The 23,683-nt window shown below is 59.2% G+C and overlaps 1 protein-coding gene across 3 annotated transcripts in view; it reads left to right on the forward strand.

Annotated features, from left to right (window-relative positions):
* Positions 1–23,683, forward strand: part of KCNG2 (potassium voltage-gated channel modifier subfamily G member 2) — a 42,425-nt gene that overhangs the window by 14,274 nt on the left and 4,468 nt on the right. For all 3 annotated transcript variants that reach the window (XM_059409867.1, XM_059409866.1, XM_059409868.1), the window contains exons 2-3: positions 9,265–9,355; positions 19,363–19,967. In XM_059409867.1, the coding sequence (XP_059265850.1) occupies positions 19,398–19,967 (570 nt within the window). In that variant the 5' untranslated portion in view covers positions 9,265–9,355; positions 19,363–19,397. The remainder of the gene's footprint in view (positions 1–9,264; positions 9,356–19,362; positions 19,968–23,683) is intronic.

Below are 23,683 nucleotides of genomic sequence, written 5' to 3' on the forward strand. Positions count from 1 at the left end.
GTCACTCTGGGTGGTGTAGACACCTTTCCAGGCCAGATCGTGGTGTCTATCCCGCCCCCCGTATCTGCGTCACTCCGGGTGGTGTAGACACCTTTCCAGGCCAGATCGTGGTGTCTACCCCCCGTATCTGTGTCTTCTTTCATTCCTTCCAGCAGCCTTTGCAGGTAACGAAACTTACCTCCTCGGGGAGCCGTATTTTTAAGCATTTTATTCTTTTCCGTGGTATCATAAGTGAAATTGTTTTCCGTTTACAATGGCCTGGGCCTTGCAGGGTCTGGGGCCCCTCCCCAACGACTGCTTCCTGGGGTCCCTGCTGCCCGGCTTCCCTCCTGTTGCTTCTGCCAGGAGGCCCTCTGGGCTTTGCAACCATGGGCGAAGCCCCCTCCAGCTCTAGTCCAGCAGCACTCCGCGGACCCTGTCCAGGGAGGCAAGGACAGCAGTTGGGACCCCTTCTGCTGGACTCGTCACCACCAGTGTCCCTGGGCCCCCATGGGCCAGAGTTCTCAGAGAGGAAAAGGTAACTTGTACAGAAACTCCCCCAGGAAGGTCTCGCCTGCCACTGTGAAGAGGGGACGTGCTCACTGCCTCCGTGAGCCTCGTGGCCTCTGGCACATGGGTGCTGCCCTGGTGAAGAAGGTCGGGGCGCACCGGTGACTCCGAGCCGCAGGGGCCCGGTGCCCTCGCAGGCGCAGCCCGTGGTCTCTGATGCGTTTTCGTCCGCAGCAGCCGTGGATCGAAGGGAAGAGGGGACCTCCCGCTGCTGACAGGAAACAGCATTTCTATAAAAGTGTTTGTTTTCTGGAGCCTGAAAGTCACAGCAGCTGACACGCTCGTGACAAGGAACAGAACGAAGCTGTCCCGTGCGGGGTCCTCGCGGGGCCGAGGGATGCGGGGTGCCCGCAGGGAGGGTTTGGTGGGATTACACCGAGGACACGCGGACGCCACCGTCGATTCGCGCGCGTGAGGAGCAGCATCTACCTCCAGGCGCCGTTTTGTCTGAGGCGGAGAAACGCCCAGAAGAAGTCGGAGGCACCTCCCTGCAGGCGCTGAGCTCAGGGCGCTGGGCCTGGCTGGCGGGGCGGCCGTCCCACAGTAGCGCAGGTGCGCCTCTGGCCGCCGGGCCACCAGAAACGGCCCCCAGCCTGGTCGGCAGCAACGAGGCCGTGGCCCTGAGGTCGAGCTGCGCGGCTGGGATCCCGGAGGACGCACAGTCCGGTTTCTCAGAGCCTGGCACTGGCCGGCCAGGTGCTTCGCAAACATCCACGTGTCTGGTGGAAATGGAGGTGTCTGTGAAGGAAACGAAATCGGGACCGGAGCCGGGCACCGGCCGGCTGGACGAGGGGGCGTGGCAGTGGTGGGGGAGGGGTGGCACACGCTGGGTCCTCCGAGGCCGGGGAGGGGCAGTGGCCACAAGGGCAGGTGGGGGCCAAGACCACACGCCCACAGGACGCAGGCCATGGAAGCAACCCGCAGCGGGATGCTGGGGAGGCAGGTCAAGGGCAGAGCGGGGCAGCCTGTCTTCCCTCCTGCTGTCACGGAACAGCTGCCCCGCACCCCGGCATGTGGCTGCACCAACCTGGCCACCTTCCGGCGGTCGTGCAGGAGCGGCTGGGCCTCAGGTCTCGGGGCTAGGAGGTAACAGAAGGCCGTGACTGTGCCTGTCCACATCCAGCGCCATCCCGGGCTTGCTGTCTGCTCTGATTGGGCTGCGTCAGGCCGCGCTGGCTTGAGCCTCTTGAGTCCTGAGTCACGTCGGTGACCAGTGACCGGTGAGTGGTGTGTGAGGCCAGCTTCACAGATGGGCTCAGCTGGCCAGCCAGAGCCAGAGCCGTCCACCATCTGAAACACAGAATCTGCCATTCCAGCCGCTTCCGACGTGACTGTGGGCGGCCCAAGCAACCTCACTGGGCCATGCATTGGCCACCGTCCTCTCCAGCATGTTCCCGTCACCCCGAACAGAACCCTGTGCCCACTAAGCAGAATCCCCCCTTCCCGCAGCCCGCAGTAACTCCCAGCTACTTCTGTCTCCAAAACTTCGTCTGTTCCACACAAGACTCGTCCTTTTTGTGTCTGGCACCCTTCGCTGAGCATGACGTGCCCAAGGTCCATCCGTGTTCTTGCGCAGATCAGCACTGCTTTTTGTGGCGAAAAATATCCCGTTGCATGTATGTACTGCATTTTCTTCTCTTTCCTTCTCTTTTTGGTAAAAATATGTGGTTTAATCTAAAACACTCCATAAACATTTTTTTCATTTCCTCTCCTAATCTCAAGGAAAAAGCGTAAGACTGTATGAATATAGCACTTTCCTTATCCGTCTGTCTGCCGGCGGCCTCTCCCACCGTCGGCTGCCTTGGGTGCAGAGACCTGCTGGAGCCCAGTACTCGGGCATGGGGCATTTACTTAGCGGTGGAATCGCTTCATCATGTAGTTGTGTTTCATTTTTGAGGACCCGCCAGGCTGTTTTCCGCGTGGCCACAACCAGCACACCAAGTGCTCGAGTGACCGCGTCCTCGCCAACGCTGGTGACTGTCTGTCCCAGTCACCCCCGTCGGTGGGAAGTGGGATCTCGTGCAACTGAGATGTGCATCTCCCCAATCGCTGGCACTGTTGGGCGACTTTTCTGGTGTCTATCGGCCGCGTGACTATCTTCTCTGGAGCATTGCCTGTTCAAGTCCTTTGCCCATTTTTTCCCACTGGTTGTTTTCTTGTTTTTGAGTTGTAGGAGCTCCTAGACACTCTTAATAGTAAGTCCTTACTGGGTATCCGACGTGGAAACATGTCCTCCTATTCCATGGGCTGTCTTTCCATGTGGCCGACGGTGCCTTCAATGCACAGAGGTCATGGTTGTTTTTCCGTCTGCTGGCTGAGCTTCTGAGTCGTATTTAAGAAGCCATTGCCAAGTCCAAAGTTCTGAAGACTCGACATTGTTTTTCTAAAATTTTTGTTTTAGTTCTTGAACTTAGATTATCGATCTACTTTGGGTTGTATATGGTGTGAGGTAGGGTTTGAATTCATCCTTGCATGTGGGTGGACTGCTTTCCCAATGCCATGTGCTGGCACACTGCTTCTTTCACATTGAGTGGTCTTGGCACTCGTGTCTAAAATCAACTGACCAAAGGGGAGCCTGGGTGGCTCTGTCGGTGAAGCGTCTGCCTTCAGCTTGGGACGTGATCCCAGGGTCCTGGGGTCAAGTTCCACAGCAGGCTCCCTGCTCAGCGGGGAGTCTGCTTCTCCCCCTGCCCCTCCTCCCCCAACTCTGTTCTCACACTCATTCTCTCAAATAATTAAAAATCCTTTAGAATCAATCAACTAATCAACTGACCTTAGGTGTACGGGTTTATTTCTGGACGTCCTATTACATTACATTCCACCACGGGCGTGCAGGGATCACAGTCATATTCCTGCAGCATTGTAGTGTGTTTAGGGATTGGGAACTGGGAGACCCCAACCTCGTGGCTCTCTTCGAGATTATTGTTGCAAGTCAGAGTCCCTGATGCTCCATATGAATTTTAGGATAGGTTTTTTCCTATTTCTGGAAAAAAACACTGTTGGGATTTTGATAGGCCATCCTAGAAGTGCGTGGAACATTCTGGTAGGTTTTGCCTGTAAGAAAATCCAGTGGTAATATTTGGGGAAGATTGTGATGCTTTCAGTAAAACTTGTCAAATTCAGACTCAAGGTACAGTTCATTCCAGTGCCCCAGGGATGAAGCAGAAAGAGTTAGACTAAAAATAAAGAACTTTTTATTTGAACTATTTTAGACTTACAGAAAAGCTGTAAAATTAGCTCAGAGTTCCCTCACCCAGTCCCCTCATGTCCTATTTTATGTGAGGGTGGCCCAGGGGGAGTGTGGACCAGCTTTAGAGCCCTGGCCCAGCCCTGGCTCTCTTCCCTCGTCTGTCTGCATTCCGGGTGCCTCCTCGGGACCCCACAGCACACTCAGTGCCACAGCCTGTCCTGGCCTGCAGCTTTCCCTGCCCCTCCAGATGTCCAAGGGTGGGTAGCGGTGGCTCTGGCCTGCAAGGGTTTGCTGGCCTGGGGCAGCCCTTGGGGCCCAGCCCTAACTGCCCTGCCCCTCACCCTCACCTTGACCCTAACCTATGGGGGCCTCGGCCCAGGTGGGCCCCTCACACTCCCCACGGAGTCCGGCCCCTCCCCCCGCCCCCCGGGACTCCACTGGGTCCCCCCACCCTCCCCTCGTGTCCCTCCTGCCCTTTAGTTTCGCGCTCATCCCTCCAGGGTTCTGCTGGACCACCAGATGCACGTGGTGTGGACTTGTGTCCCCTACGAGTGGCTCCCCGGCTGGTCCTGTACAGCTCGCACTCAGCTGTGCGACTGCCAGGAACGCACCCCTGCCCCACGCCTGGTGATGGCGCCCCGCTCTGTGGGGCTATGGACCCGCCGTCTGGACCCGCCGTCCTGGACTCTCCCTGGGGACCCGCCGTGGCCACATTCTGCCGCGAGCGCAGGGGTGACGGGTGCTCAGGGGTGCAGAGGGCACGTGTGACCCCTGGCTTCCAGGTCAGCAGCGCCCCCACCCCCCGCCGGCTTCATGCGGTCCTCTTGGCTGCCCACTCGCACGTAGAGATTCTTAAACTTCTCAAGCCACGTGGACGGGAAGTGATGTCCGGGTGTCTTCGTCTGTTCTTCTCTGGCCATGAGTGTGCTGGAATGGTCTCTCCACACATCCGAGGGCCGTTTTTATCTATTTTATCTATTTTGCAAATCGCCTTTTCACGGTTTTTCCACTTCTCTATGGGTTTTGGTCCTTTGTCCCTCCACTGGAACAATGCTTCTGACGCGCTCGCACATCTGATCCGAGTCCTACATGTTAACCCCATGAAACAGCTTGCTCTGATTTTGCTGGGATTGAATGAAACATGTACGTTAACCTGAGTGGAGGAATCTCTCGTGTAAAATGCCGCGTCGTGCTATCCAAGACCACGGGGTGGCTTTCCCCGGTTCGGTTCTGCTTTTCTGATTCCGGGGTATTCTAAAACCCTTCCTTGTAGAAAGTGCCCACTTTCCTTGTGACACAGGCTCCTGCGGATTTAGTCTTCTCTTGCAATCACCATATTCTTGATTTCTTGTTTGTGTAAAGGAAGCTGTTGTGGCCTGCTACTTCACTCAGTTCTGTTAGTCAGTAAGTACATGTTTTACCACTGGTTCCTGTGATTTTCTAGTTACACTGTCATCTCACCTCCAGGTAGAGACGGTTTTACTGTCTGTGCCCACTCCATGCCTCTAATGGGTTTTCTTGCCCAATTCTGTCAGTTAATACCCTGGGGGTAACGTCGAATAACATCGGAGACAGTGCCTGTCCCCCCTTGCTCCTTATCTGGGTGGGAAGGCATGTCGCAGCTCTTCATTAGCCAAGAGAGTGGCTTTTAGGCTTAACGTAGTGGTCTATTGTGCCAGTGAGATGTCCCCAGTTTCTGAACAGTCTGTCAGATGCTTCTTGGCATCTGTGGGATGGTCAGAAGATTGTTTACTCCTTGGGTTTATTTTTATGGCACATGACGTTAGTAGACTTCCTACTATTGAACCTGTCTTGCATTCCTGGAACAAATTCCAATTTTTCTAGTATTTTTTAAAGAACATCGGGTTCTTCCTGTTTAGTAATATTTGTTCAGATTTTTTACGCCCGTAGTCATGAGTGATACTGGACTTGAGTTTTCTTCCTTTGTATTAACCGCGTTTGGTTTAAGTATCAGGGTTTACCTGCTTCGTGAGAGGGACTCAGGAGCCTTCCTTCCTTTTCAGTGCTCTGCAGTACCTCGCAGCACGTGGGGACTGTCTGGTCTTCCAAGAAGTCGGGTAGGTTTCCCAGAAACTCATCCGGGTCTGGTACTTTCTGTGGGGTAGCTCCTATACCACCTTCTCTGTCTCTGACTCTCGTGGGATCAGTTCTGATCGTTGGTATTTCCGGAGGAAGTCGGCCATTTCCTCTAGGTTTCCAGATATTTGCATGGAAGACTTCAAAGTGTCCCGTGATTTTTTATATTCCATTTCAGAAGTAAATTTCTTGAATATAATCAGGTAGTTACAAAAGGGGGAAGACCGTTTGAGTGACGGGGAGAGATCATCCCCTAGAATTTCAAACATTGTTATTTTCAAAGCAGCCTGTTACAGTGTTGCTCACCCTCTGTTTTCAAAGACTAACCCGTTGGGTGGTCTACAAAGACGTCTCCCTGCGCCGCTGGTCCGAGAGCTGCCCGCCGTGGAAAGCAGTGGTCTTGCCTGGGATTCGCAGGGGCTCCGTGACCGTGGAGACCGGCGGCTTCTGGTGCGGCTGACACGGCGCACAGAGCACATCTCCGGGGTCGGTGCCAGGACAGCCCCCCACGAAGGGCCATTGTATCGCGGTACGTTTCAGGAGACTTCCGTCTCCTCATATGAAAACACTCGAAGATGAGACTTCCCCCCTAGAATCAGACTGGATTTAGTCCTTTTCCCGGCTACTCGAGTTCTTAGATCCTCTGTTGGGCGGGGGGGTTGACGAAGCAGGATCAAAGAGCATAACAAAGTGAAAATCACCTCAAATTCCGCCACCGCACCTGTGTGCTGTCCGCCTGCTGACGACTTCGGTCCCAGAGGTTTCTGTGTGCGTCGTCCCCAGAGAGAGAAACTGGGCACAGACGGTCAGTCATAGGTCTGGGCTATTCTGTCACCTGCTGTTCTTCCTAGTCCTTCGTCACAGATGTCACTGCCCAGAGTTGATGACAAGGAACGGGGAGCCCCCTGGAGAGGAGGCTAGAGGTCTGCGGGCTCGGGATGGTAGGCCGTGCCCCTCAGGCCGCCGAGGGCTGCAGCAGTGTCCCCACACGTCCCACAGCCTGTCCTCCAGCCGGCGGAGGGAGTGTTTGGATCCCGAGGCTGCGCAGAAGCAGCTGCCTCAGACTTGACTCGAAGCCTTATTCCCGCAGCCAGTGGGCAGCTCTGGACACCTGGGGGGCGCGCTGCCCTCTGTGACGAAGCGAGGGTCACGGCGAAACCAGGCCAGCATAGGGCCCCTCCCCCTACTGCACAGCCACTGGGTGGCAACTTCACGGTGTGTGTGCCGCTCTCACCGAAAGTTAAATTAATGTGCGTTCCATGCTGGTTCAGAGGTATGGGAATGATTAATCACTTGTTCTAAAAATTGATTTGAAAAAGAAATGACCAAATAAGAGTTGTCCCGATTGAGAAGTAAAATTTGATTATCTGGGACACGTGCTCACTTCCTGTTCTGTGTCTGCTCTCCCCGGCGTGGGGACAGGAGCCCAGCATTGGTGTCTGCTGGTCTTTATGGGGACACAACGGAGGTCTCAGGCCCCCTGAGGACCGGCCTGGGGCCCCTCACTCGGCAGAGGATGAGGGTGGAGAAGCCTAGTAGCTAGTCGGATCACGGCCCACCTGTTTGTCGGGAGCTGGGGATACTGAGGGCCAGAGGGTCGGGACAGGGGAACTCCTGGAACCCACGAGAACTTCAAACCAAGTCCCTGTCAGCTCCCCTGCTGTTTCACGAGCTGCGCCGGGAAGACGGCTGCTCCGGGGTCCGAGTCCTGGGCCCGGCGGGAGGCTCCGCAGCTCTGGAACACAGCTCTCAGACTTCCCCACCTTAAGGATGATTTAGGATCAAAGAGCTTTTTTAAAAGTGGGTCATGTGTATCACCATAGCCAGGTTAGAAATCACTGGGGCAGGAACAAGCCCCCTGAGGGCGTGCCCGTCCTGTGCCCTGGGGTCCCGTGACACCGGTGGTCCAGACCTGCCTCCAAGAGACCGGCACCGACGGGGACGCTCGGAATGGATTTGGGAAATGCTGGCGGAAAGACAAGCTCCCAGGAATGTTAACCATGCCCTCCGGGATTGCATTTCCTCCAAACCGTGGCCCAGAAACCAGCAGGAAGTGGACGGGCGACTCCATTACCCACCCCGCGGCCCGCTGCTCCGCGCGAACGTGGATGGTGGTGGCGGAGGGGTCTCTCCTCTCCAAGCTCCATGAGCAAAAGTATCGATGTAAACCGCTACTTCAGAGGGAAGGTGGGCTTGACGGTCCATTTGCATAAAGCACACTAATTATGACCCTCTGACCTGTGCCTTGAGGCAGATTCAGCAGTTACAAGTGTCCTGGAATGAATGGTCTTAAACAGAGGGCGCACGGGCCGGTGGGGGGGGGGGTGTCTCTCCGTGCATATGAGGATGTGTGTGCTGAGCTTTGCCGACTCTGACGGCACCGTGGGCGAGGGGCCAGGCCGCCCCTAAGGGACTGACATCCCGAGAGACGACGAACGACATCTAGGTCTGTGGCTGGTCCAGACGGGGCACCTGGGCTGGAGCAGGGTGAGCGCGCGGCCCGTGTCACAGCGACTGTGGGCTCCTCTCACAGCAGAGGGCAGCTGGCCCTTGGGGCAAGAGAAGGACGCAGGTCTGGCACACGGAATGTGACGTGTACAGGAGGAGGTGAGAAACGCAGAATGACAGAGTGATTCGGGAGGTCTTCCAGAGGACGCCAGCGCGGGGGATTGGCCTCCGGAAAGAACCCTCCTTCCCTGACACCGGACGGTCGTGGTCAGGGGCGGGGGACGAGGGCCTCGTGCTAGGGCCTGCAGGTCGCACTTCTCACACTTTGTAGCGTGGGCTCCTGAGCAGCTGTCCGGTCTGCAAATGGGAGGCCAGGAGAAGACAGGAGACAGGAGCAAATTCTGGAAAATTCTTGTGTTTTCCTTTGTCCAAATGCTACACTGGGGACTCTGCCTTTGGTAGATGAGAGTGACCGCGTGGTTTGCCGTCGTGATATGATTAAGTTGGTAAATGAGATAAATGCAAAACGTTCCCCCAGAAATAGAGGCTCTCGAACTGGGAAGCTGTGGTCCTTGTGACCAGCGGTGGATTTCATGGGGCCCAGGGAGACCCCAGCCCGAGCCAAGATGATGTGTGCGGCGACAGAAATTCTACACAAGCAGATGGACTGGGTTGGTTGGATTCTCTGACAAGTTCATGGCCCTACCAAGGTCAAGAAGCCACGCCTTAAAGGGGATTGGAGGGTCCCCCAGGAGGCTCAGCTGATGAAGTGTCCAGCTTCTGGTTTCAGCTCAGGTCGTGATCTCGGGGTCCTGGGATCAGGCAGGCTCTGTGCTCCGTGGGGAGTCTGCTTGGGCTTCTCCCGGCCATGGCCCCTCCTGGCTCTGGCTCACACGTGCTCTCTTTTCTCTCTCTGTCTCTCAAATAAAATCCATCTCTTAAATAAAAAACTAAAAGGGAGATTTGACGTGTCCTTTCAGGGACTTGAGCGCACTGGCCGAGGTCCGACGGACGGCGCCATTTGCGAAGGGGCCCCTGGGATGAGCCACCACGCGGGGACACGGACCTGAGGTAAGACGCGTGCCTGCCCCCCACACCCCACTGGGAGGAAACGGCAGGATCTTTTCCCTGAAACGTCTCACTTAGAGTCTCAGCAGGTGACGCCGTAAACACACGGACGTCCTCGGAACTTCGATGAAGGAGGCTGAACTCTGGGGACAGAACCCAGGGACGAGCCCCTGAGCCCGGCGGCTTCGGGTGCCCGTCCCCCAGGAGCTCCTGCGGCTGCTCTGGGAGGCCAGCGGGGGACGGCCAAGGGGGCCCCCCGAGTTCTAACTGAGGAGTGGGATAGCGGCAAACTGATGACCTGGGGGACCCCAGAGAGCCTGTGTCCGCTGTCCCCTAGGCCTGTCCTTTGTCCTGTGAGTCCCCCGGAGCCTGCCTCGCCCTTCACGGGACCCTCACAGAGCAGACCTGTGAGCTGCTGGTTCTTTGAGCTTCGCCCCAAGATTCCGGACGGAAGGCTGTGCAGGGGTCTAGGTGCTCACCGACGCAGGGGGACGGTGTCACCAGCTCCCTCCTAGCTCCAGCTGCAGGGACCCCAGTCCCACACCCGCCCCCCGGGGGTCGTTCACCTGCCCCCAGGCTGTCCCTCCGCAGCTCCGCGGGCTCTCCCACACCAGCCTGGGCCTCCCCGTCCAGTCTCGGCCGCTACTTCGCAGCACATCCCTGCTGCTCTCCGGATTCCCACCCCTCCCTCCCTGGCCACTCTCACCTGGCACTTACAGACCTTAAATCTGGAAGAGAGCTAGAGATTATCTCATTCAACCCTCGGTTTGCTACCTGAACCCTGAGACCCTGAGGGCTGTGGGCGGTGGGCCCCAGACGCACACCAGGGGCACCAGGACACCCTCCCCTCCCCCGACTCAGTCCTCAGGCTTTCCCGCCGAGGTGCCCAGAGTCCTGTTGGGCGCAGCACACAGTGGTCCCAGTAGCTTTGCACACTCAGATGTCCCCCCTCTTCCCGGCCCCCGAGTGCCTGCTCTGGCTCCAGAGCGGGGGCAGGTCAGCCGTGAGCTACGGTGTCGGATCTGGCCAGGCCTTTCGTCAGCGTTGGCTGCGAGCCAGGATTCACCCTCCGGCTGGGAAGGTGGAAGCTTCAGCTCCTGTAAAAACCAGCGGAGAGGGATAGCGCGTGGGTTTTCCTTGCCGTGGCGTCTCCATGTTTCTCAGCCTCCACGACTGGCTCAGGGTTTCTTGGCGTCCGACCTAGGTCTCTGGCTGCACTTCGATGCGGCTGTTAACGCTGCTGGGTGCGGCCCCTGCGGCTCTGTTTGCCTTCCAACGCCCGCGTCTCAGTGGTGTTTGGGGACTGAGAAAGTGGGAGCCCTGAACTCACAGAATAAAACCCAAATCTGCTGCAGTCGTTTTAGAAGCGCACGTCCATGAGGACACCCGCGGACGGACGGGGGCCAAGCAGGCCACATCCGTGAGTCAGTAACGGGCACATCAGTGTCGACGTGTTTTACAAAGACTCCTCTGTCCGGTGTGGTCAGGCCCCGTGTGGTCACTGTGACGGACACACGACCCAGCAGCCCAGCATACGTCAGAGCGTCCAGGGTGCCCAGGCCCTAGCCAAGGCCTCGGCGGCGGCCGGTACCATCACACTGAGCGACCGGGGAGGAGGACAGCCCAGGGGCCACGCAGGTGGTCAGGGCGTGGACACCGCCACGGCGTCGTGGCAGGAGAGTCCGTGTGCTGGCATAGAGTTTTGTTTCGGGGTTTGTTGCTGTTATTTTCCAGTGTTTTTAAGGGAAAAGTCTCAAATACACCAGAAGTTGAAGGAGTCGCTCGGTGAAGACCCGGCCGTCTGCGCGTTCACGTTCATGTGAAATAACAACCCACCTTGGAAGCAGCCCCCGGGAATCGAGGCATCTTATCCCTAAACAGTTACTATGCGTCCCCAAAACAAGGGCCTTCCCTCTGGGACCACATGCATGTGACACTGAAGAAAATTAACAATCATGGCTGTATTGCGTCCAATTGCAGATCTCCCCAGCAGTCACAAACCGTCTTCTGTCGCTATTTCGGATAAAATTAATCGTGTCTACAACTTCATCGGTCAGTTGTCTCAAGCTCTTTGAACCCTGATTCTAGGACATTCCTCCACGTTTTGATTCCCACGTCCCTGACTCCACGCAGAAGCCAAGGAGTTCTCCTCAGAATGGCCTCTGCTCATGCTTCTGTGCGAGCACGTCACCCCCGGGTTCTCTGGACACCGGGACGTGGGTCTCTGCGTCACTCAGGGCAGAGCCCGATGGCTGTGGCAGTGTCAGCCGCTGCACACCGTGTCGTGCTCGAGGCCACGATGTCAGTGGGGCCATGCCATGTTGTGTGACTGGACTCAGAGTGAACCCAAAAGGCACCCATCGTAAAGCCACATCCACCCTCATGACAACTGGGTGGCCGGTGCCCGGCAGATGCCCGTCCCCGGGGATGGCAAAGGGCTTTCCCTCTTCTCTGCGTCTCTCTCTTATTTCTGCGTCTCTACAGACTCATCAGCCTCTGTTCACTTGTGTCACGCGTCCACTCTCAGCGTCGGCCGTAGGACCCGTCCCTGCGCACCGCTTTGCCCGGGACTGCGGTGCCGCTCACAGAAGCGCTGGTCACAAGGCGCTGATCTCACCCCGGACGCTGCCGGCCTCCCCTCGGGGACCGGCACTTCCTGCGAGATGCAGCTCACGTGGGAAGGGCCCGTCCCTGATGGCTAAGAGCATTTTCCCTAGAAAGAGAGGGTATTTAGTTGTATGATCTTAGGAGCTTGCCAGATGTGTTCATTCTGTTCTGAGAGGCTACAACAGAAGTTTTAAGTAAGATCCAGAGTCCCATCACATCACGCCCCAAATCTCCAGGTTTCTTTGGAAAATCAGTCCTCATACCAAGAGCCAAGACGGTTCAAACCCAGCAGAGGACAAGCATGAGACACCGACATCAAGACGACAGACACGTTAGAATTAAGTAAGCTGCCATCGTAAAAACACGTCAACGAGCAACGACAAACATGCTTGACAAGAAAACTGAGCTTTAGCAAAGACAGAGCGTCTCAGTGAAGGAAGAGCAGGTATGAAGAAGAAACGGGAAACTTTAGAACTGAAGAATACAATAAATGACAAAAAGACGCAGTGGATACATTCAAGCACCAGTGAGAAGGCGTCTGGACGGCGAGCCAGGCCACCTGAAGGACGGGGAGGACAGAGACAGGGTAACACGGATGGCGGCTCAGAGACGGAGCCTCCGGCCGTGACAAGAGCCAGCATCGCGTCGTCCGAGTCCGGGAGGGGAAGGACCGCGGGGCGGAAAGTTCTTGGGGAAATAACGACTTAAAAATTAGCAAAAGACACAAGTCTACAGATTCAAGAAGCTGACTGAGTACTAAACGGTACAAACCAGCAAGTCCACACCAAGACACACCATAGTCAAATGTCTAAAAACCAGGAAACTAAAAATCTGGAAAACAGGTAGAGATAAAACGTGCCTTACCTGGAGGGAAACAGTTCAAACGGCAGGAAATTTCTCATCGGAAGCCATGAGGCCAGAGGAAGTGAGACCAGATTTAAGGGCTCAGTTTAGGACAATTCGTATCAGCTCAGAATCTCACATTCAGCAAAAACACCTTCCGGAATGAGGTGAAGTCAAGACATTCTCAGGATACCCGGACTAAGAGAATTGTTGCCAGCAGACCTGTCCCCTCCAGCACACGCTGACTGCAAGTTCTTGGGAGAGGCAGAGGCTGAGGGGCCCCGGGGGAGAAGGTGGGGTGTGAGCACGGGCGAACGCGGCGGCTCTGCTGCTCGCCTGGGGCTTCCGAAGCGATGTCCGACGGCAGGAAAGAAAACCGGACAGCTGCCCATGTGCGTCTAAAGCCCCTCGAGGACCGACCGCAGACAGCTGTCCACCGGGTGTGGCGCAGGCATGTAGGGGACAGTCGGGGACCGTGCTCCGCGCCAGCTGTGGAGCGGACAAGTCGTGTGCACATAGCGCAGGGTCCCAACCAGCCGCCGAAACACTCGGAAACACCACGACGGGTCTATGGAGAGTTCCAGCGCACGTGCGAGGCCCATGCACAGGGGCACCTGGGGGCTCCGCCCGTGAAGCCTCCCCCTCTGCTTCGGACTCAGGCCATGACCTCAGCCCCGCGCCGGGCTGCACGCTGGGTGGGGGCTCTGCTTCTCTCCCTCCTGCTCTCCCTCTGCCCACCTTAAATGAACAAGCGAACTCTTATTTCATGAAGGCTACATGGTGCAAGGGCCCTGGCTGGCTCAGTCAGTGGAGCGATCGGGAGCAGAGCCACGGCGCCGTCCTGGCCTGCCGAGCCTGACTCGGTCTTCCTGGGCCTCTGCTTCAGGTCGCAGGCTCTGGCCATTTTTTCAGGGGAAATCACAGGGGCTGTGTTCTTGGGCCCCCGGACCAGGTCCACCAGAAACCTCCTATGTGCTGGGCCACGGGCCAGACCCCACCCCAGCTACACTCATGCCGGCCTTGCCACCCATCGGGGGCCACGCGACACGTGGGGCACATGGGCCGGTAACATCTGAGGCCCATGCGTCCCTAGCTTGTCCCTTCGACGAGGACTACCTGACCACCCGCCACACTCCAGGGACCGTGTTGGGGTGTTTGATGGCAGCCGTTCCCTCGCGGAGCCCCTGTCCCAGCAGCAGCAGAAAGAAAACGGCCAGTGGCTAAAGCAAGCGAGCACACTGCCTGCTCGCCTGGGAGCAGAGGGAAGCCCTCGGCAGGCCGGAGCCGGGGAAGGCCGGGGTGTGCGGTGTGGCGAGAGCTGAGAGACGGAGGCGGATCTCAAGGGAGGCGAGGAGCCGGAGGGCGTCGGGGGTGGGGGGACACCGCACGGTCCAGACCTCCGTCCGGGGAGCAGACAGCAGGGAGATGTGGTCGGAGGCTGACTGCCAGGCCTCGCGAGCCTCCCTGGCTGCCGTGCTGGGTGCAGGGCAAGTAGGGAGACCGGCCGGGGGAGGATGAGGCTCTCCAGCGGGAGAGGACGGAGGCTCAGACCAGAGGCGTTCAGCGGTGGACACTGCGCCCACCCACACGAGTCAAGAATTCCCCAGAACATCAGACACGGGCGTCTGCCTGGAGGGGTTCAGAAGTTCGCAAGATCGGGGCCACCGGCCGGCGTGGAGCTGCTGCTGGCTCTGTGCTGACGGCGAGGAGGTCGGGGACACGCGTGCACTCACTCCCTTCTGCGCCCAGATGCGGCGTTCCTTCCCACAGGCGGACGCCGCTCCGGGGAAGCCTCCGGACAGACGGGTCCTCTTCATCCAACTCCCGACCTTATGTGTCTGGTCATACAAAATGCCCGAAGAGGGCAACTCAGACCTCATCCCTCGGGAATCTGTGAGCTGCGCACAGGGAACAAATGGCGTTCGGTTCCCAAATGGCGTTGGGAGTGTGTGTGCGGACGTGGGCGGAAGGTCGCGGGTGCTGCTTCCTCGTGTGACATCACAGACCAGCATCAGGGTGAGGGTTAGGGTGTGGCGGAGCGCCCCTGGCCAAGCACCTCCCGAGGACAGCCACCGAGCACCCCAGCAGCGCCCGCCATCTGGGCCTCACCCAGAGCCCAGCCCCCACTGCCCCATGGCCCCAGATGCGCTAGCTCGGAGCCCTGTTATGCGCGTTCGGAAATACACGTGGACTTCAAAGCGAGGAGGTAGGGGTCGTCTTCCCCGTCCGACAACACACACGGAATGCCAGGGGAGCGCTCTCCGGTCTCAGAAGCACTGTCTTCTCAAATGAGAAGGAGTCAGGTTCCCGTCACCTCGAGGAACACCAGGAGGAGCCTCGGGGACGGTTGGGCTCTCTAGGTCCGGAGGAACCAAGAGGTGTCTGCCTGCCAAGGAGCCGCGAGCGGCAGGCACACCCCTGCCGGAGGGGAGGGCTCGCAGCTGCACGAGGGGACGGCCGGCCGTGGCAGAAGTGCCGGGACACAGAGAACGGAGCTCTCTCTCGCATCCCAGTGGTGCTTTGGGGTGATGTGGCTCTGCCTGCCGGCGCTGTGGGCTCCCACTTCACCCAAGGAGCTCCCAGCCCAGCCAAACACCATCCCAGACAAACGGAGGGAGGCAGACAGGTTAGCAGGGCCTGTTGCGTCCTGGGTGAACCAGCAGGAATCAGAAGGGAAGGGGTGTGGGGGACCGGCAAGCTCCCCGGCTCCTTGACCCCGCAGTGCAGCCGCACCCCGCCCCGGGATACACGGTTTGCAGTCTGCAAAGTGAGCCCCCGAACCTGCCCCCAAGGATCCGTGCCCACCCGTGACAAAGGATTCATGGCACTCCTAGACCCAGCAGGCCCTCGACGGTCACTGGAGCGGCTGTCCCTGTCCGCAGACACCCCGCCCCGGCTCCTAGTGCCCCCCCCGGCCAGGCTTCCTCCCCCTCCCCCACCCCACCCTGCTCTTCTGGTCCTGGTTTCTGTAGGCATGGCTAAGAGAGGTGCTTAGGGACTCTGAGAGCCGTCACACCAGCCGTCCCCGGAGTAGTTGGGAGACGGACCATGGGGGCGTGAAGGCCAGCGGGTGCCGGCCCCCACTCAGGCCCCCTGCGGGACCCCACTTCTGCCCTTCTGGGGCAGGGTGACATCCCTCGCAGTTGACTCTGGCCCCGCCGTCATTCACAGCACCCTGTGCCTTCTAAGCGTCCCAGTTTGGACAGATTACGTGGGGGAGGCAGGTGATCGCCAGGGCAGAAGTGGGCACTGTGAGGTTCAGAGACCATGTCATAAAAGAGCAGTAATTTCTCTGCAAGACCCAGTCGAGGGACGTCTGGGGAGTGTGGTCCGTGCAGTGTCTGCCTTTGATCTCGGGTCCTGGGATGGAGCCTGCTTCTCCCTCGCACCTTCTGCTTGCGCTCACTCTCTCTGTCTCTCTCTAGCAAATAAAATCTTTTTAAAAAAAGAAAGAAAGAAAAACTCAGTCAAGCAGCCCAAGATAGTGGCTCTAAGTCCCTTTTCTCCCTACAAGAAGCAGGAGGTTCCATTCCAGAATGTAAGAGCCTGATGCATCAGAGGCTTTGAGTCATTGTTGGTGACACGGGCGCACGCACACATGAAGCCGCTGATGACCTTCTCTTCTAGACACTGTTCCTTGCATCTTTCTGGCTCTTTAAAGTTCTGGGAACTGCGGGCTCCACACACACAGCCTCACACTCCCCAGATGTCTGAGCTCAGTTCCTCGGGCAGACCGGAGGAAGCGACGCAGAAGCCTCCCCAGGCTTCCCCAGGAAGCCACCCCAGGAGCACCAGTCCCGAGTGACCAGGAGAGGAAGGCAGAGTGGGTCAGCCAGGGAGGCCCCTCGCAGGACTGGGGAGCTCTGGGGGCCTCTGACCCCCGCCTCTCTGCCCTAGTGAGAGGTGCCCCTGCAGACGCTGAGCCTCAAGCATCTTTGGTCTGTCCCCCGGCGGCCAGGGGGACGCAGGCACAGAGACCCAGGCACGGACAGCTAGGAGTCCACCCAGTGTGGGCACAGACCCATGGGAGGTGGGGTCCAGGCGAACACGAAACAGGGAGACCCGGGGCCCAGGGGAACATGGGTCCCCGGGGACGTGGGCCCGGGAGACTTGGGGACCAGGAGAGATAGGTCCAGGGGGAGGTGGGCCCAGGGCCGCTGTTTCTTGTTTCGCTCCACCTGGTCTTTCTCCGGGATGTCTAACCCCTTCTTCCACATCTTTGTGTGTGTTTGGAAGCTCTATTATCTAAAGACCCTAGGGCCCTCCGTTACCCCTCGGGTGCCTGCCGCTTCTTGCTCTGAGGGTTGTAACCCTGTGTGTTTCATAATTTTGCTTTGTCATTTCATCGTCACTGAGGCTCCGACTGTGGGAATCCCACAAGGCTGGACGCGAGAGCTGGCCCGCGAGAGCCGTGGCACTGTGGACATCTGGGCTGCTTCCCACCCTGGGTTCTGGGGACGTCCTGTGCATCCCAGGGTCAGCAGCCCCCATGCTCTCCGCCCACGGCTGTCAGTCACCAGCAAACAGTGGCCGCAGCCCCGCCAAACGCCGCGTGTGTCAGGTTGAGAACCACAGCTGTGGACGGAGGGTGTGCGGCTCTAACACGGGCCGTGGGGACAGTGCCAACCCGAAACCACCTTCCGTGCGCGATCGTATCTGCACTTGGGAGTTTCACAGACCGAAATCCCAGCCCCAAACGACTGTGACGGCAGACGCTGAGGTCCATGCTCTCATTCTACACCCAGAGCCAGCCCAGAAATCTCATGGTCTTCCCACACCAGCAGATGGAGTTTTTTCTAGGTTACCCTTTTCCTGAGTGCGTGGCCTAGCTAAGGTCCCCGGGCTTCACACCCTCGGCTCCTGCCAGAACAGCTGGACCCACTGACGGTCTGTGAGGAGGGAACGAGTGTGACAGACCCCACAGCTTGACAACAGAGAGATCAGACTTCCTCACCCGTTCCCACGCGCTGCCTCGTGGGGACCAGAGAGCGCTCTTTGGTCATGAATGAGGCTGCATAGCTCTTCCTATGTGGAAAGGCTATTTTTTCCTTTCCTGTAAACTTTGTGGCTTTTGCTCATTTTTCTACTGAGCCGTCCGTCCTCTTAAAACCAGCTGCGCTTATGGACTGTTGTGTTTGTGTTGGGAGTGGGGATGTGTTCAAGGTGCTTGGAAGTGACAGTGTGGCCTCCCGAGTGAGCAAGAAGTTGACTGAGAACACTTGTAAAGTGAGCGGTGACTAGTACTTCTATTTCTACAGGTACGTTCTGGCATGTTCTGTGGAACATGTGTGTTCTACATGTATGTTCTGGAAAAACGGTTTCCAGAAGTCCCGGGGTCTGGCAGATTACCCAGATCTTTCAACCCCTGCGCACTGACAGGCCCTTGGAAGCACGCAGCTGATTTAGCTACAAAACGACTCCCTCATCCTGTTCCACGGACTTAGTATGTGACTCAGAAGGGGTGTGTGTGGGGGGGGAGAGACCGAAGCCCCGGGCAGCCCAGACAGGCTTCCACACGTGCGTGTCACGTAAGCTGGGTTAGTTCTCTGTCCCTCGTTTGAGACCGGATGCCGGTATTCCCAGCAGAAACTGCTTCAGGTTCCGCAATCCCGGGGGAGGGTGTGCGGTGCTTCCCTCTGGGGCATGGGACCTTCAGCACCTTCCCGGGAGCTGCAGCCGCTGGTCCACGCCCGTCAGCCTCACGGGGCTCTGGGCACTCGGGACCGTGTCCCCGTGAGGGCCACACGCTAACCCCGCAAGTCTTCCCTGACAAATCGCTGCTGTTTCCTGCCATTTTGAGAGCAGATGCCTTGTGACCTCAGGAAGGAGGTTCTGTCTGGGAGCCTGGGGGGAGGTGGGGTGGGGGTGGGGCAGGGAACTCTCAGAGCTCTGCACTCCTCTGAGTCTTTGATTTGGGGGAGCAACAGGAAGTCTTGGCAGCAAGTTCCCGGGACCCAAATGATGACTGCTTTCCAGTAAGAGAAACCTCGCTCCTTCAACACAACTTCCATTTTTCCCCAACTCCTTGGTTCTGAGAGGCTCTCCTGGCTCTCCAGACCTTTCTGGGTGCCCAGAGCACCCTCTTATTTCTCCTATAGACCCCACCTTGCAGCTGGGGGTGCTGGGCTCTCTGTCCCCCAAACTGGAATGCCAAGGAACCACGTCCTCCGTGTCAGGTGTGTGGCACACGTGTTCGCCCCGTGCGGCTGATGGCCGAGTGCACACGGGATTCAACCTTGATCACTGCCTCTCACTTCCAGCCACCAGCTGCCCTTCCAGAGCCCAAGAGCCCACCGCCCACAGCTTGATGAAAACGTCCCCTCTGTCTTTCCCCCTTGACCTTTATTCGAGGCGCCGGTGAGCCTGCGGGGCGTCGGGTCGGTGGCCCACCCTTGGCCACTGCCCTCCTCCCGGGGAGGTGAATTGACAGGAGGGCACCACCTAAGCGGGCCTGCGGGGGCTGAAGGGGTCCGTTCCGCGGTTCCGTGCAGGTGGGACAATCCGGCTTCTTCCCAGGCTGGATCCCCCGCGCGCGCCCTGACCCCTCCGTTCCTTTGCAGGTGCTGCGACCCGAGTCCCGCAGGGCTCCGGGGCCATGGCGCGGCTCCCCGAGCCCGCGAGTGGCCGGCGCGTGGTCATCATCAACGTGGGCGGCTGCAGGGTGCGCCTGGCCTGGGCGGCGCTGGCGCGCTGTCCCCTCGCGCGCCTGGAGCGCCTGCGGGCCTGCCGCGGCCGCGACGAGGTCCTGCGCGTGTGCGACGACTACGACGCCAGCCGCGACGAGTTCTTCTTCGACCGCAGCCCGTGCGCCTTCCGCGCCATCGTGGCGCTGCTGCGGGCCGGCAAGCTGCGGCTGCTGCGCGGCCCCTGCGCGCTGGCCTTCCGCGACGAGCTGGCCTACTGGGGCACGGACGAGGCCCGGCTGGAGCGCTGCTGCCTGCGCCGTCTGCGCCGCCGCGAAGAGGAGGCGGCCGAGGCGCGCGCGGTGCCGCCGGGGAGCCCGGGGGACGCGGGGCCCGGACGGCGCCTGCGGGACCTGCTGGACGACCCGCGCTCCGGACCCGCCAGCAAGCTCTTCGCCTGCGTGTCCGTCGCCTTCGTGGCTGCCACGGCGGTCGGCCTCTGCCTGAGCACCATGCCGGACATCCGCGCGGAGGAGGAGCGGGTGAGCGGGGCGGCGGTGGGGGATGGGGGGGGTGCAGTGGGGATGGGGGAGGGGGGCGCAGACTGCGATGGCCCCAGGGTGCGGGGCGTGGGGGGCCTCTGGGCCTGCGGAGGGGCTGCTGGTGCAGGTTGGTTGTGGCCAGGCCAGAGGGTGGGGACAGCTGGGACCTGGAGGCAGCTAGGCCAAGGGAGAGCCAGCTGAGTGCTGGTTCCGGAACCCCTCCCGCGTCCAGCACTGACACCCCAGGATCCGGCCCACTCCTGCTCTGGTCCAGAGCCCCCAGAGTGAGCCTTCTGGAGGAGGCGCTGGCGTCAGCCAGGTGGCTGGGCGGGGATCAGACAGCCGGTGAGCAGCCCTTCCCGGAGCCTCTCCAGCCGGCAGGCCAGCAGCCCCCGATGACTTGCAGCCAAACATGCGGGATCATAAAGGCCTAGGGAGTCGTGTGCTCTAGCCTCTAGTCCTGGGTCTTGAACCAAGGGGACACGACCTCACATTCAGGAGGGGCACTGGAGCCAGTCCTGGGTCTGCTCAGACATACCCAGGGTTGGCTGTGTTGAGGGGCTGGGCGCAGTGGTACACCCTGTCCCCGTTTGGTCTGTGAGAACGCCCGCACATGTGGCCAGAAATGTTCCCAGTTTGGATGTTGCCCAACGTGTGTCAGCATTTATGCACTGAATGCGTGGTGGAAAACCCAGGGGACATTCCGGAAAGGCCTGGAGTGTGTGCTGTCTGGGGCAGCAGCACTGGGAGACGAGAGGGTCCTGCGGCGTTTGGAGGGCAGAGTCGAGCATTCCAGCGTTTCCTTCTCGGGAGGGTATAAACCCTCCACAGTCCCCAGCTTTCCCATTCCAGGGGCTGGACCGAGGCTTCGGAGCACCTTCCTTGGGCAGAGAGCTCGAGATCAAAGCCTCGGAGCCCCTCAGAGGTCAGGAGGTCAGCCTGGAGCACAGGTGGTGGGGTCACCCCTTATCCAGAGTCACAGTGACGAGATGAAGGCCAGTGTCCTCCCCCGAAACAGCAGCCGGCTGACCAGGAGCCTGGCGACCCTGACGGCAGAGTCAATTTCAACATGAATTTTAGGAGGTCGGTTCCCTTTGCCGTTGGGTGTCTGATTCCTGAGCCGTCGCCTCCAGGGGTCTTAGCTCCGGTTTCGGATTCTGCTTCAAAAAGCCACTTGCCATGTTTGGATTTTCTGAACTGTAGTAACCCCGGGCAGTACGCAGAGGGGACCCATTTACATAGTAGAGTCAGGACACCGGAGGAGTTGGGGTTGCCTCGTTCCTGATGTCCTTTCGGGAGTCCAGCTGGCCCCTGCACAGTCCTTGGGTGCCCACCGGCCTCCGTGCCTCCCCCAGTTCGAGCCCCTTAGCCCCTGCCCCCCACTTCCTGAAACATCACTTCATGCTGGCCAGGCACCGCCTCGTCCCGTCAGTTGTGGGATTACAGAGGAAGAATCCCAGTGTCGGTGAGCACATGCTGGACTGTGTCGTGTGTGCCCCTTGCCTGGGGACAGACACCTGTGGGGCATCTGGCCTCCCGCACAGACCAGGTGCTGAGTAAAGAGCAGGTGTCGCTCATCGCCGTCTCAGGGGAAACCTGCCCAGAGCCGACCAGCATCTGGACGAAGTGCAGATGACACGTTGTGTCATTACTGCCACCGCCACGGCCAGAACCTTTTCATCTTCCCAAACTGGAAGTCCGCCCCCATTAAACCGAACCCCTCCTCCCCCAGCGCCTGGCACCCACCATCTACCCTCTGTCTTTATGACTGCGACTCCTTCAGGACCTCACACAAGTGGAATCCCACCGGACTTAGGCTTGTGGCTGACTTCTGTCACTGAACATATGTCTTCAGGTTCGCCCGTGTCGCAGCAGGTGCAGAATTTCTCCCTGTTGAAGGCTGAGTAGTATTTCCCTGTCAAGCACGCCACATCTTCTCATTCTGTCTGTGGACACTCGGGTTGCTAACCCTCCGGCCCATGGCGCCGGACGCTGGCGTGACCCCGTATCAAAACCCTTGCTTGAGTCCTTGTCCTTCATTATTTTGGGTAAACATCCAGGCATGGGCTTGGAGGATCATATCATAATCCTGTGTTTCCTTGTTTGCGAAACCACCTCACTGTTTGCTGCGCTGGCTACACCGTTGACTCTTTCCAGGAACGAGGCAGAGGGGGTGGAGGCGGAAGGAAAGAAACTTGGGAGCCTTTTAGTACTTTCTTGTCGGGGTTTTTCCAGTAGAATTTAACTTGAAAGTCACAGGGCTGCAGTAATTTCTGTATGTGATTTCCGATTTTTAAAGTGGCTAAAAGATTTCTTTTTAAAGTTTAAGTATCGTTCTGCCCACAGCGCCGAGCCCCGCCACCAACCCCCCCGGGCTGTGAATGCCCTCAGGGACCCGAGGGCCCTTTTCTGTCTCCTCCAGCACGGAGCCGTGGGGCCGCCCTCAGGGCTGAGCGCCCGCCCCGGAAACCCGCCCTTCTGAGGCCGCATGCCCGGTTAGGCTGCTCGCAGGAGCCTGTGCCGGCAGGTGCCGTCCCCGGGAGCCCCTGACCGCTGACTCCGGCCGGAGCCGCATCGTGGGTCACCGTGTTCCCGGCGCCACTGGAGCAAATGCCACAGACCGCCTGGTGGAGGCTCCCACGCATCTCCCCGCACAATCCTGGCGCTGGCCCCAAGGAACCTTCCAGAAGGGGGAGTGGCAGACGTCCTTGCTGCGTTTCTGCTGCCCCAGTTGCTGCTCTCCCTGGCCGTGCACGGTCCTGTCACCAGGCCTCACCCCTCAGGAGCCCTCCTGCTAGGATCTGTGATCGCCAGATGCCCCAGGGTGTGCGCAGCCCGCCAGCCCTCACAATGGCCTCCACAGGGAGGGGAGCAGCCAGCGGCCGGCTGCACGAAGAGCCAAGTGGCCCCGTGTCATCAGCATCCCCAGGGAACCTGGATTTGGAGGGGTGAGGCTGGCAGGTGGGAACAGGTGGACAGGCCCAGGTACCCCCGAGGGCACAGGTGGGGCAGGAGCCCCTGAGTGCTCTGTGCACAGCAGCTCCTAACCCTTTGGGGCCCAGAGCCAGCTCTGGGACAGAGGGACAAAGGCACAGACTGGACACACTCGGGACCCCAGGCCATGCCGCAGACTGGGCGCCTCCAATTGGGCTAAAGCCCCTGCTTGTCTGGGAATCGAGGGCAGCAGCGAGACCACCGGACTTTCTAAAACAGTCGCACCGCTGCGACCTGCAGCTGGGTGACTGCTGGGAAGCCTCTGGACTGGCCACACCACCCCTGACCCTGGGGGGATCGGGCCTTGTGGGACGACAGGCCACTGAAGATCCTACACCATGTTGTCCGCACACCCCAGTAGAGGGTCTGAAAACCCCTCCTCTGGGCGGAGGCACCACTGCCTTTGTCTGGGGACAGACCTGCCACATTGTGTCCAGAGACCTGCACCCGGGCCGTGTCTGCATGTGAGCCTGCGGGATAAGCCGCGGCGCCGGCCCACTATCTCCAGGCACAAAACAGGCGATGACCACGGCGGCGGAGGTCCTGAGCCCCAACGGCTCATTCGTGGGGAGGCGAGCCACCGGACGGCGGCGCATGGCGGAGACAGGTCTATGGGAGCCCCAGAGGCCCGGGTTCCTGAAGACTGAGATAAATCAGGGTCTGTACATGTAGGACACACTTGGGGAGAAGCCCTGTGCTGTCCATGGGGGGTGGAGATGCAG

This window comes from Mustela nigripes, chromosome 8, assembly GCF_022355385.1.
Source record: "Mustela nigripes isolate SB6536 chromosome 8, MUSNIG.SB6536, whole genome shotgun sequence".
NCBI lineage: Eukaryota > Metazoa > Chordata > Mammalia > Carnivora > Mustelidae > Mustela > Mustela nigripes.